At 43.4% G+C, this 13,530-nt stretch overlaps 1 protein-coding gene across 3 annotated transcripts in view; it reads right to left on the reverse strand.

The window, feature by feature from the left end:
* Positions 1–10,231: 10,231 nt before the first annotated feature.
* Positions 10,232–13,530, reverse strand: part of LOC140209500 (1-phosphatidylinositol 4,5-bisphosphate phosphodiesterase delta-4-like) — a 43,200-nt gene continuing 39,901 nt past the window's right edge. For all 3 annotated transcript variants that reach the window (XR_011889003.1, XR_011889002.1, XM_072277743.1), the window contains one exon: positions 10,232–10,811. Coding sequence is in view for 1 of the 3 variants with exons in the window: in XM_072277743.1 (XP_072133844.1) it covers positions 10,477–10,811 (335 nt within the window). In the remaining 2 variants the exon portion in view is untranslated. The remainder of the gene's footprint in view (positions 10,812–13,530) is intronic.

Genomic DNA, 13,530 nt, shown 5'->3' on the forward strand with positions numbered 1-13,530 from the left:
GATATATGTGCACCTCGTTTCAGGTCAACACAAAGTTAGACTCGCATTTTGGTCTCCTGTGTCTTACTTTGAATTGGTTTAATGTTTCAAAGTTATGACACATTGCAGTGGCTACAAGCTATTTTTAAAATGAGCCTGAGATAAATTCCAACTCTTGAAACACAGCAACACGTCTGAGTCAAAGAAAAGCGCCGTGACGAATATTGAGTGAAAAAACAGCTCAGTACGGGCAGAGACTGTCAAGTTCAGCAAAAGGCAGAAAACAAGAATTCAGGTTTCATAAACAGGGAATACCTGGTGATAAAAATCACCAAAGAGCAGAAATGACTGGCTACGTTGGAAAGATTGGTGCGTTTGGGTTTAAATAATATTTGTGAAGCAGCTTTTTTTGTTCCACAGGAAGTGGGAGTTTCGAGGAACACACTACTGCCAGGGGAGGTGGTGGAAGCAGACTCGGTGACAACATTTCACAGGCACGAGACAGACATGTGAGCAGTCTGGGAGCACACCCGGGCAGGTCTATTCCCTGCCTGTTAGTTAGGTTGACATCATGGTCAGCACAGATGTCGTGGGCCGAATGGCCTGTTATTTCACATCAGCCACCTCATCTACCACCCTGTAAAACAGGGTGTGTCACCAAAGACGCCAGGGATTTCTGTAGATGTACCATGGAGAATATTTTGACTGGTTGGATCACCATCTGGTTTGCAGGCACCAATGCACATGACAGAAAGACCAGCAGAACGTTGTAAACTCCATAAGGGGCACAAGCACCCTCACCACAAGAACATCTTCAAAAGGCAATGACTCAAAAGTCGCTATCTGTCATTATGGACCCCCATCATTCAGGACATGCCCTCTTCTCATCAGGGAGGGTACAGGAGACTGAAGATCCACATTCAATGGTTTACAAACAACTTCCCCCTCGCCATCATTAATGAATGGTCTGTTTGTCTTCCACTGTCGTAATACTTACGGAACATGACACGAAGTCTGCAGTTACCGCAGTGGGATCATCTGTCAGAAGCAGCCAAAATGCAGAGAGGCAACAATGCCTGAAGTCTGCCACTTCATCGCTTAACTACTACAACTTTAATTAAGTCACTGATCTCTTCACATTTTGAAAGGCCATTCAATTCACATTTTCTGTGCGTACACCCTCTTCATTGCCCCGTAGAATTTGAATATGTTGTTACATTTTAAAAAAATACTTATGACATGTATCTGAAATCTGCCTAAAACGCCAGTTTTATTTTTATTTTTATTTTATATTTATTCAATGCTGATACTTTTTCATGTGAAACTATACCAGTGAGAAAATGATTTTTTCCAAAAGGTTGAGATAGATGCAAAAAGTGAAACTATTTTTGAAGAGGTCAAGAGTTATTTCTTGGAAAACATTATGCCGATGGAAAATGTAATGGCTTGTGCATCTGATAGTGCTGCTTCAAAAGTAGGAAAATAGAGAGGATTCATTCTTCATATAACAAAATTGCTGTACCAGACATTTCTTGCACACACTGTGGCATCCACCATCAGCATTTAATTGCAAAAATATTGGGAGGATATTTCTCCAACATCTCTGCTGCTATCAACTTCATCAAGTCAAAGGTACTTAAAGGTTGGGCTTTTTCACAACTTTATAAGCGGAATGAAGAAGATTTTGAATGGCTACCAATGCATACAGTGGTTTGATGGTTATCAAAAGCTAATTGTATGCATCACTTTGTTACCCTTTAGAATGGTTCTGCAGCAATTCTAAGTGATAGGCAGGTTGGAGGACAACATGTTGCTGCTGTTGGACATATTTCACCTGTCAGATATGATTGAAAACCTGAGTTTATTAACCAAACAATTAAAAGGATAAAAAATGCAATCCTGTATCATGCAAAGAGGCTGCTATTACCACTTTCCTTGGGAAACAATCTTTTCCGCAGAAATATTGGATGTCGTGAGTTTCTGCAATTTTCTTCGCTGGCCACTCAGAACAGAATTGCAAGATGATGATCTGATTGTATCTCTTGATCATTTGAAGCCACTGCAAACTGACACACATACCAAATTGGCTGGTGGATCCATTTGGGAAGAATGTGAACAATGTTGACACCACATATAAAACTGCGGTGTGAAATAACAACACAAGCAAAATTCAAATACAGCAATCAAAATTTCTGGGTAACTAGTGATATTCACAATAAGTTTCCACAGCTCTGGGAGAAAGCAAAATTGTTTTTGATTAGATTTCCCACCTTCTACTTAGGTGAATGTGGAGTGAGGTGATCTTTGTGACAACAGACCAAATTATCAGAAGATTGATGCCAATAAGAGGACAATGGGGGCAACATTCAAAATGCTAATAAGAGAGAGATGAGAGAGATTACCGAAAGGAGACACGGTTCCGAGTATTGTTAGAGACCGGTGGCTTTGAACCCGAACTGTTTGAAGTTTGATGGACAGGCGATACCCCAGCAGGGTAATAAAAGGAACAGGTTCGCTAAGGCAAGACACACACAACACCACGAGGTAACAAGACCCTGGAAGTGGTGTGCCCCCACAAGTTGGTCAGAGTTTTGGAGGTCTGATAACGGGACCAGCCATAGACGCACAGGTGGAAAGGTGCGGTCGGGCGGGAACCTGGTGTGTGTGTCCACCCTTGCCTGGGTGCTGGGTTCACTGCAGAAGAACGATCGTATCTGGAACGGAGGGGTCACAGTTGGTGACCTCAGAAGACATTACAAAGAGCTCGCCTGAAAGCTAACTGCGAGGAATATCGAAGGTCTGTTTGGAATCCGATTTGCATATTCATTCGTTCTCTCTCTCCCTCCCCAACGGCACAACAGCAATTACTGTGAACTGAACTAAATTGAACTGAACTCTGTGTCACTTGAGACTGATCATTTTACCCCTAGACTGTGATACAGCTTGATTGATTCCTATTATCCTAGTTCTGTGTACATGTGTGTTTTATCATTGCTAACCTGTTGCATTTATATCCTTACAATTAGAGTACTGTGTTGCTTATTTCATTAATAAAACTTTCTTAGTTTCAGTCATCCAGACTCCAACTAAGTGGTCCATTTCTACTGGTTTGGCAACCCAGTTATGGGGTACGTAACATCTTCGATTACCTTTCGCCAAGTTGCAACCCGATATTCAGTAATTTGCATCAGTCACAATCACCTCACTAAATTTTGAGCAATATTATATGTGTCTCCATTGCTGAGTTAAAGAATATTATATACGGATTATTATAAATAAAGTATCTTTAGATTTAGATTATTTAGATTTAGATTATGAGGACACTCAGTCCTCGTTTATTGTCATTTAGAAATGCATGCATTAAAAAATGATACAACATTCCACCAGAATGATATCACAAGAAAACACAGGACAAACCAAGACTGAAACTTACAAAACCACATAATTATAACATATAGTTACAACAGTACAAAGCAATACCGTAATTTGATAAAGAGCAGACCATGGGCACGTTAAAAAAAACAGTCTCAACGTCCTGATAGCCTCATCATCTCACACAGGCGGAAGAAGGGAGAAACTCTCCCCGCCATTGAACTTCCAAGCGCCGCAAACTTGCCGATGCAGCAGCACTGGAAGCACGCGACCGCAGCGGACACTGAGTCCGTCCGAAAACTTCGAGCCTCTGACCAGCCCTTCGACACCAAGCACCGAGCACCATCCTCTGCCGAGTGCTTTGACCCCGCCCCGTCTGCTGAGCAACAAGCAAAGCTGAGGACTCGGGGCCTTCCCCTCCGGAGATTCTGGACCACAGAGTAGCAGCAGCAGCGAAGCAGGTATTTCAGAAGTTTCACCAGATGTTCCTCTGTGCTCTCACGTCCATCTCCATCAAATCAGGGTTGTGCATGGCACACTACTTGATAAATAATAGACATTGCCATCAGAGTGGCTGCTACAAGCTGCGTCGCGTCGCCACCTTCTCCTCCCTTTCTTATCTTATTCAGAAGTTTGAAATTGTTTCATTTTTCATATACACTTCTAACATTATATTTAACTGAAGGCCTTTTATTCCCGCTTTGAAAGGGAGGACATAAATACAGCTGTGAGGATCTCTGCTGCACTTGGTTGCCCTGTGATCTCTTGGGTGGCTGACGTCAGGGTGTCTTTCACGAGGGTATACCCTCGCAAGGCAGCAGGACCTGATGGAGTACCTGGTAAGGCTCAGAAAACTTGTGACAACAATCTCTCATGTCTGCAGTCAGAAGTTCCCACCTGCTTCAAAAGGGACACAATTATAGCAGTGCCCAAGAAGGGTAATGTGAGCTGCTTTAACGACAATCATCCAGTTGCACTCACATATACAGTGATGGAATGCTTTGTGGGTTTGGTCATAGACAGAATCAACTGCTGCCTCAGCAAGGACCTGGACCCAGTACAATTTGCCTGGGTCTGCAATAGGTCAACGGCTCTTCATGCAGCCCTAGGTCATCCGGACAATAAGAACACCTGTCGGGATGCTGTTCCCTACCTGTAGCTCAGCACTTAACACCAACATTACTTCCATCCTGATCGAAAAGCTACAGAACCTGGCCTCTGTACCACACTTCGGTATCATAGGCCAGACCTATGAACTTGATTCAACATTACATTTTGGCACTGCGAGCGAGCTGTGGCTTTTTGAGCATAAATGCATTTCTGTTAGAAGTTATTTAAAAGAGTGTCGGCACATGGCCAAGTGGTTAAGGTGTTCGTCTAGTGATTTGAAGGTCGCTAGTTCGAGCCTTGGCTGAGGCAGCGTGTTGTGTCCTTGAGCAAGGCACTTAACCACACATTCCTCTGCAATGACACCAGTGCCAAGCTGTATGGGTCCTAATGCCCTTCCCTCGGACAACATTGGTGGCGTGGAGAGGGGAGATTTGCAGCATGGGCAACTGTTGGTCTTCCATACAACCTTGCCCAGGCCTGCGCAACCAGGAAACCTTCCAAAGCGCAAATCCATGGTCTCATGAAGCTAACGGATGCCTATTATTATTTAAAAGAGAAGACCCTCTATTTGAGAGTTGCAGAGTCCCAGGGTGGACAAATAGCAGCGCAGGCTTCGGAAGTCTCGCTAACTTACTGATGGGTCCAACCAATCGGCATTCCAGAGCCAGTTAGATTTCACAGGGGCTGAAGCGGTGATGAAACATTGTTTCTATAATCAAATCGATGGTTTTTCCCATGAGGGAAGAGAACTGTCAGATGCTTGCTGGCTGTTTGCAACAATTGTGAGACATCAGTATAAAACGATAGCGAGCCTTAAGAATGAATTGGAAGATCTCAGTCAGCGCTGCATTGTTCTGAGCGAGTTGCTGTTGATGGCTCAGAGTAGGGGAATGAAGTTCAAAGATACGAATGTACAGATATTCGGTTAATAAAAGTACATGATTTAGAGTCGGCTGGAAGGGCCAGTTAGGAACCTGATCCTGTTAAGGGTCGAGCCATGTTGAGACGGGGTGATGATCCCACTGTGGTGCTGGAAGATGGGGATGTCTGGCTAGATGACGAAAATGCGGGAGAGATGAAAATGATGAAAATAGCGTGGACCACTCGGTCTAATCTTTGATGATCACCCTCTCCCACGTGTGTCTGAAACAGAACGGGCCAGGCCAGGGATTACGTATTCCCACACCTGCCATCGGGGGCAATGTACTGGAGCTTCTTCCTTTCAGGAGGGAGAAGGGGAAGGCTCAGAATATGTTGGGGATGGTGTAATGGAGACCTTTGAGACAACAGAGCTCAGGGAATTAGGGGATAGGTACAAACAAAAGGCTGGGGAGACTTTGGCTGCGTGGTTACTGAGGTTATGGGATGCGCTGGGGGCAGCGCCAGAGTGAGCCCAACTAATAGCTAATGTCCCAACGTGCAATCAATAACACCCTGAGATCACTGCTTGCTTCCCCTGAGCACAATGCATCACCATGGATTCGGGTAATGGCAGCAGTTAAACTTGAGTTATCCCACTCTTGCTGAATGGAATATAAAACTCCAAGCAGAATGGAGCAGAGTAGAGGAGGGCTCTAAAGTTCTACACCAGTGGGCTGTTATCACAGAAATATACCGTGACAGTGGTATCTCACCAGAGGATGTTGAGTTAACTTCTGGAATGGGAGGACACATGATTCCTTTGGTGATTTTTCCAATAAAAGAGGAAGTGCTGTCTTTTAATAGCACCAGCTGTTGTTTATCCGAAAAGTACAACCATTCAATAACTGCAAGGTTTAGAGAATGGAGAATAGGCTGCGTGTAGCCAGGTACAAAAGTTAGATAAGCAGACAGGATGCGGGGGGGGTGGGGGAAGAGAGGTCCCACATGTCCTGTAAAGAAATTCTTTTTAGCGTTGTGTTACATGCCTCAGGGAGATCTGTGATTTTTTTTTGTGAGAATGATGTAATGGATTTTAGATGTCCAGCTAGAACCTACTGTGTCTCCGTTTCCGTTGCGTATTTGTTTTTATGACGCAGTTTCATTTTTAAAACGGAGTGTTGCGTTCTGTTGCAAGGTACAATATTACTGAACGGGAAATTTTTGCTAGATGTGTTGATGTACCTTATTCCAGCAGTAGAAGGGAGAGTGAAGACTTTATTGAAGTACAGGACCCGAAGGATTGAGAGGAGTCGGTATCATTTGGCAGTTTAACAAAGGATCGACCTCATTGAGTCTTCGTTGAAGGAGTAGTGACCTGCATCGCAGATAACTCTTGCCAAAAGAGCAAAGAGTTCATGCAAGGTTTGCTGTCTAAAAGAAATTAAAATCAGTTGTTTTAAACTGTTTATTTACTGCATCATGAATCCTTCGGACAGAACCAGCAGGAAAGTCGCGTCCATGAAGAAATCCTTCTCCAGAGAAGTCTCTCCCAATTGAATGTATGAATCTGGTGGACTTTCGAATTTACCATTTTAAGAACTATATCTGACTTTACTGCTTTAAGAACTGTTTTCGCATTTAACGCTTTAAGAACCAGTGCCGAGTGACAGTTTGTTGAACGGCCGCATAGCGGTTAACATCTGGTTAAGGTTTTCATTTTTTTAATTGTTTATCCGTGTTTAATGGATGTTTGGTTGTTTTTGTATAACCTGTCTCGATCGATATTCATTGTTGCCAGTTACATAACAGTTGCTTAATGCTGGGGTGCCACAGAAGCGGGTAAATGAGGCTTCTATCCACATCCTCCATACAATATGTAAATACTGCGAGGAGCGAAAAAGGGAGACTGTTGAGGGGGAAGGGTCCTTCATCAAGACCTCGGTAGATATGGGTTCCTTTTGTTCTCTGCCAGATTCCTACCTTCCCTTCAGGGTTCACTACAAAGGCTACTGGCTAACATTTGCCAGCAGTGGTTCAGGCCTCATTGGTGTAGGTAGGGCGTCGTTTGACCTGCAACCCTCTTCCTATAAATGGAGTGTGAGTGATTTGAATCTGGAGAAATGTGAGATGAGGCCACACACGTCACTTTGCTTGTGTGTGTGTGGACTTTTTTTTAAGAGACTCTGTGAATGTGTTGGGCCCTGCCCAGTTGCTTTTTCCTTATCAGTTGTTCTCTGATGCGCTCCTTCTCTTGGAGAAATGAACTGAAGTTGTACAGCCTGGGCATTATGCTTTGGTTTCTAATTTGTTACTTGTTTCCCCGTATCATTGGTTTTAGGGATGACTCACTTTTCATACTGGCCATATGGAACTTGGGTAGTAATTTGGGCAACTTTATTTTGCATATGAAATGCTCACAACTCAGTTGGAATTGAGCATTTGGGAAGGAATTCTGGTAGTTTTGTCATTGCTGTGTTTTTTAAATATCCAGTGACAAATCAGGGCTAAGTGTATTTGTATCTTCCTGCATCACAGAATAGCAATGTGGTGAATGCTGATTTGTGGAGGGAGATCCTGTAGAAAATCCTTCTGGATGGCATTTGAATTTGTACATTGCACCAATGAGTCAGATTGCTGAATTTGTATGAAGACTCCTTACTAAATCAGTGAAAAGATGCCACTGATATCAATCGCTTTGATGACCAAAAAAAACTGTTGGGGCAAATTATCTGGCTTCTCCAGTTTTGGCATTCTGTTTGAGGGGAACTGGGAGGCAGTAGTCTAACTCAGCAACCGCTAACCAGAGTATGGTAACAGCCTCAAGGAAATTGAGCCTTAATAACCCTGTTGGAGTAAGTGCTTTAAAGGGCTCGTATTCCCTACATACCATTTATACAATTGTAACGTCTTGACCCTTCAAGTGATTTCCCCACCTGACAAGGGAGTGTTGGTGAAGGTGGGATGTTGACTACAGGTACAAGGTATAAGGTGGATGGCAAGTGTCAGCAGGAGCAGTAATCTGTGATGGTTGTGTATGCCAAATTTTGTTGTGAAGCTGGGCACTTGTTAGCAAATTTTGCTGTGAAGTTGGGCACATGTTGGAAGCTGAATGACACTTACTGGATCTGCAGTTGCTAGGCCGACCTATTATTCCCACAGGGTGTCGTGCTTGATATGTGGTGCTATATGTATGCCATCTAGTGCCCTGGGTGAACACCTTGCCTATGCTGTCTGGTAGCAGGTTTGTTAAAAAAAAAGGGTATTTCAAATGATAGCCTTTCTCAGCATGGTACAGCCAGACTGTCTGGGAACTGATTTTGATGGCCTTGAATTACCTGCTCACAAAGGAAGGTGACACTTGAACTGATATTGGTCAAGAATGCTGCACCTACATTCCTGATGGACTGGGTAACATCACTCACCTGGTTGATCACATCTAAGAATCAGTGTGGAAGATTAAGTGGGAGAACATCTCATTGGCTATTACACTCTAGGGACACTCTATTACACTTTTGGGGCAAAAGGAGGCTGGTGGACTACTAGAATACTGAGAGGTAACAACTGGGTTATTGTACTGGGTATTGTACTCTTGTGTTTTATGTATAACTTAATTTGGAAGTTCGTGAGTTACGCTGGACTGAGGGTTGGATCAACACGTTTGCAACTTTCAAAGGGAGGTTTGTTCTTTGGGGATGTTCCTTATTCTAACTGTCAAATGTCACTTCTGTTGTGATATGTTAGCTTAGAAACTGCAGCTGGTTCTTCTACTTGTGTCCCATTTCAAATATCCTGGGTATATAAAATAGCACGTGGAAGGGGCTTGCTCTCTTCTTACTTTGTGTGAGGCAAGACGATTGGGAAGGTATGCTTTTGCGCACTTTTAACTAAGTATGTTTGTTGAATATTTGGATTTATAGTGCCTATAACTTGGGGGACAGGAATATGTGGTGAATTTTTACCGTTTGCAATTAAATGGTTAATATACTGTACCTATTCAGAGACTGCTTTCTGTATCTCTTGCCAGACCCACAAACGTGTTTCAACATTATCCTGGAAGACCACAATCTGTGCGAATCGGTAATAACATCTCCTCCTCAGTGACAATCAACTCTGCCGCACCTCAGGGTTGTGTGCTTAGCCAATTGCTCTACTCTCTCGAAGGCCATGACTGTGTGGCTCGGCACAGCTCAAATGGCCGTTGAGAAATTTGCTGATGATGGCAGAATCTCAGATAGTGACGAGAGGGAGTAGCAGAGAGAGATATACCAGCAAGTAGAGTGGTGTCGCAGCTACAACCTTGCACTCAATGTCAGGAAGACTAAAGAACTGATTGTGGACTTCAGAAAGGGTAAAACGATAGAACACAACCCAATCCTCAGAGGGATCAGAAGTGGAAAGAGTGAGCAATTTCAGGTTCCTTGGTGTCAATATCTCTGAGGATATAACCTGGTCTCAACATATTGAGGCAGCTATAATGAAGGTGAGTTAGTAGCTATATTTCATTAGGAGTTTGAGAAGATCTGGTTTGTCACCTAAAACACTTAAAATTATACAGATGTACAGTGGAGAACACCCTGACAGGTTGCATCAGCATCTGGTATGGGGCAAAAGAAGCTATAGAAAATTGTAAAATTAGTCAGCTCTATCATAGGTACAAGGCACTGTAGTATACCAAGACATCTTTAAAAAGTATTGCCTCAGAAAGGGGGCATCCAGTATTAAGGACCCCCATCACCCAGACATGCCCTCTTCAGATTGTTACTGTGGACAAGGAGGTACAGAAGCCTGAAGGCAAACACACAGCAATTCAAGAAAAGCATCCTTCCCTCTGCCTTCAGATTTTTAAATGGTTATTGAACCAATGAAGACCACATCACTTTTTTATTATTTTTGTTTTTGCACTGCTATTTTTAATTTAACTACTGAATATACATATATATTTACTGTAATTCAATTATTTTTCTAGTTTTTATCGTGTATTGCATTGTATTGCTGCCACCAAGTTAACAAATCTCACAACACATACTAGTGATCTGAAACTATTAAAACATCCAGATTGTATCAAAAATATTGACAACCACTGCATTATTGTCTTATGTAAGGAAACATGACTTGGATGGGAGTTTATTCCCATGTGCCTTCTGCTTTGACCTTCTACACGGGGTGGGAGCAGACTCGAGAGCCACTGTTAGAGAAGACAATTGGCAAAGTGGCACCCTCCCTCCGCGGTGTGACCCCTGGCACACATCGCAATCGATATTGGTCTAGTCGCACTCTCTTGTTGATGCTGCAGTCCCTCTTCTTGAACTTGGTGAAGACACAGATCCAGAGGCAGGCCTCTGTAGCATTGACGGCCACCAGGTCCACGTTTTTCTTCCTGTCTTTGAAGACAATGGTGAAGGAGATGCTGGTGGGCATCTCCTTGGTGCACCACTGCTTGACCTCTGACTGATGACCTGGCTTCAACTCCTGGATGTTGTCAATCAGTACTGCAGGGGTTCAGGGATGGGGATGGGGGGGGAGGAGAAAAACAATAGCAGAGATCAGAACAAGAGATTCAGGTTCATAAAGACAAGAGATTCTGCTGATCCTGGGAGTTCAGAGTAACACACACACAATTTGCTCATTATTTATTTAGAAATATAGCATGGAGCAGGTCCTTCTGTCTCAATGAGAAGCACTGTCCAACAGCCTACCTGCTGAACTTAGCCGAACCACAGGACAATTTACAATGACCAGTTATGTTTCTGTAGCACAAATCCTTCACTATTGGTGATGATGAGGGCCTCTGTCAGTCAGAGTTGACCATGGATGTTGTGTCCTAGCTGTCGAGGTACGCAAGTCTGGGCAGTGCCACATAGAGAGCAAACTTCCCCTCTCCACACATCTGATGAATCCAAAGGCAGACACCGATAGTTTGGTACCAGAAGCATCACAGAAGTTGCTAGTCAGCAATGAACTCAGTATTCCACTTCCGGATCTTTCCCTTAGGGTTTACTCCCAAAGCCTTCCGCATGAATGGGTATAGCAGCAAGGCAGCAGAGTTTTGAGATCAGACTTTTCCTTCTCCTAGATGAGCTGCCAACCACAGTTGATGAGCCTCATCTGTCGAAAGTGACTGATTTTAAGGCCACAGTAACTCTCCTTTGCCCCTTCTCACATTAGTAGAAATGGTTCCGCCGGGCTTGGTAGCAAAGCCACAGATGAGTGCCAGCAGGTGGATTTGGTTATCAGAGGCACATACCACTGGGAGCATTTAATAGATGACGAGAACTTGTCCCCATTACCACCCCTGGCTGTAACAACCTTAAAATAGTAACTAAATCCAAGCTAACCAAATCCCTGCAACACACATAAAAGTTGCCGGTGAACGCAGCAGGCCAGGCAGCATCTCTAGCAAGAGGTGCAGTTGACGTTTCAGGCCGAGACCCTTCGTCAGGACTAACTAAAGGAACCTGAATATTCAACTGCTGCTAAGGCTTTGACATATTGACCACTTTACTCCGGTTTCTGCACGCCTCCTTTTCAATCCTGACGAAGGATTTCAGCCTGAAATGTTGACACAATATTCACATCCATGGGTGCTGCCTGACCTGCTGAGTTCCTCCAGCATTTTGCGTGTTAAGCTTCGAAACATAGTGATGGTTGCAATGTAAACAAAGACCACTTACTAATCAAGAACCCATCACCTTCACTTCATATATTCCCAATGAATTAACCTCTACCACTGTCTGTGGCGATGAGTTCCTTAGATTTATCAACCTCTGGCAGAAGAAATTCCATTATCTCTGTTCGAAAGGGATGTCTCTCAATTCTGAGTATGTGCCCATTTCTCCTCGACTCTTCAACTATTGGAAACATACTCTCCATGTCCACTATATCTAAAATTCTAATATTCAATAATTTTCAATGAGATCCCCTCCCCCACTCATTCTTCTAAACCACAGTCAGTACAAACCCAGAGCCATCAAGTGCTCTTCATATGTACATTGTTTCATTCGCAGGATCATTCTAGTGAACTTCCTATTAACCCTTTCCATTGCCAGCACATCCTTTCCCAGCTAAGGCCCCAAAACTGCTCACAACACTCCAAGAGCAGTCTGAGCAATCTTTGTAAAGCAATCTTTGCATTACATCCATAATTTTATATTCCAGTCATCTTGAAATGAATGCTGACATTGCCTTTAACTTCCTTACCACCGACTCAGTCTGCAAGTTATCCTTTAAGGAATTAAGTACAAGGTCGCACAAGTCCCTTTCCAAACCTGATTTCTGAATATTTTTCCCATTTAGAAATTCCTTGAAGATTGCAAGACAGGAAATTGGAAGGAACTGGTACCTCCTCATTTAGTCGTTCCAGAAGCTCAGTTGAACATGGTTACCAGGACCTGTTGCAATCAAGCAAGAGTTCAGAACTCCCTCTATTAGTTACCAGCTAGGGTATCACTATTGCCAAGTGGTTAGCACAATCATTTTGCAGTGCCAAAGATCATAATTGGGGATCGATTCTCACCAATGCCTGAAAGAATTTTGTATGACTGGAATAGTTGCTTTCGGGTGCTATGGTTTTCTCCCTCATTCCAAAAATGTCCGGGTTCAGGTTAGTGAATGGTAGGCATATTATGTTGGTCTGAGTACTGTGGCAACAACTGTGGGCTGTCCCCCCGCTAACCACATCCTCAGACTGTGTTGGACGTTGACATAAAATCAGGCGTTTCACTGACTGTTTCAATGCACATGTGATAAATAAAGCTAATCTTCAAAAGGACAGCCTAGATCACTTCACAGAGAGGTAAAAAGAGAGGAGGTGGCCAAGAAAGAGGTGGCAAACAGAAAGATGAATTCAGCATTAACAGGGAGCTGTCAGAACCACTTCCTGCAGCTCCAGAGTCATCTTCTACAACCACCACAGAGGAGGCCCCAGAACCTGAGATTGTTTCACAACCACAAATCTTACCTGCCAAACAGAGTGACTCCTCTCATCAGGAAGGACAGCCTAGATTAGTTCACAGAGAGGTAAAAAGAGAGGAGGTGGCCAAGAAAGAGATGGCAAACAGAAAGATGAACTCAGCACTAGCAAGGAACAGAATCAGCATTCATTTTTGAGTCACAGTCTTTTGTACTTATTAATACTGCCTAAACTTTACAGAATTGCAAATGATACTTAAGTACACTCAATGGCCACTTTATAAGGTACAGCTTTACAAC

This window comes from Mobula birostris, chromosome 14 (genome assembly GCF_030028105.1).
Source record: "Mobula birostris isolate sMobBir1 chromosome 14, sMobBir1.hap1, whole genome shotgun sequence".
In the NCBI taxonomy this organism is placed as follows: Eukaryota; Metazoa; Chordata; class Chondrichthyes; order Myliobatiformes; family Myliobatidae; genus Mobula; species Mobula birostris.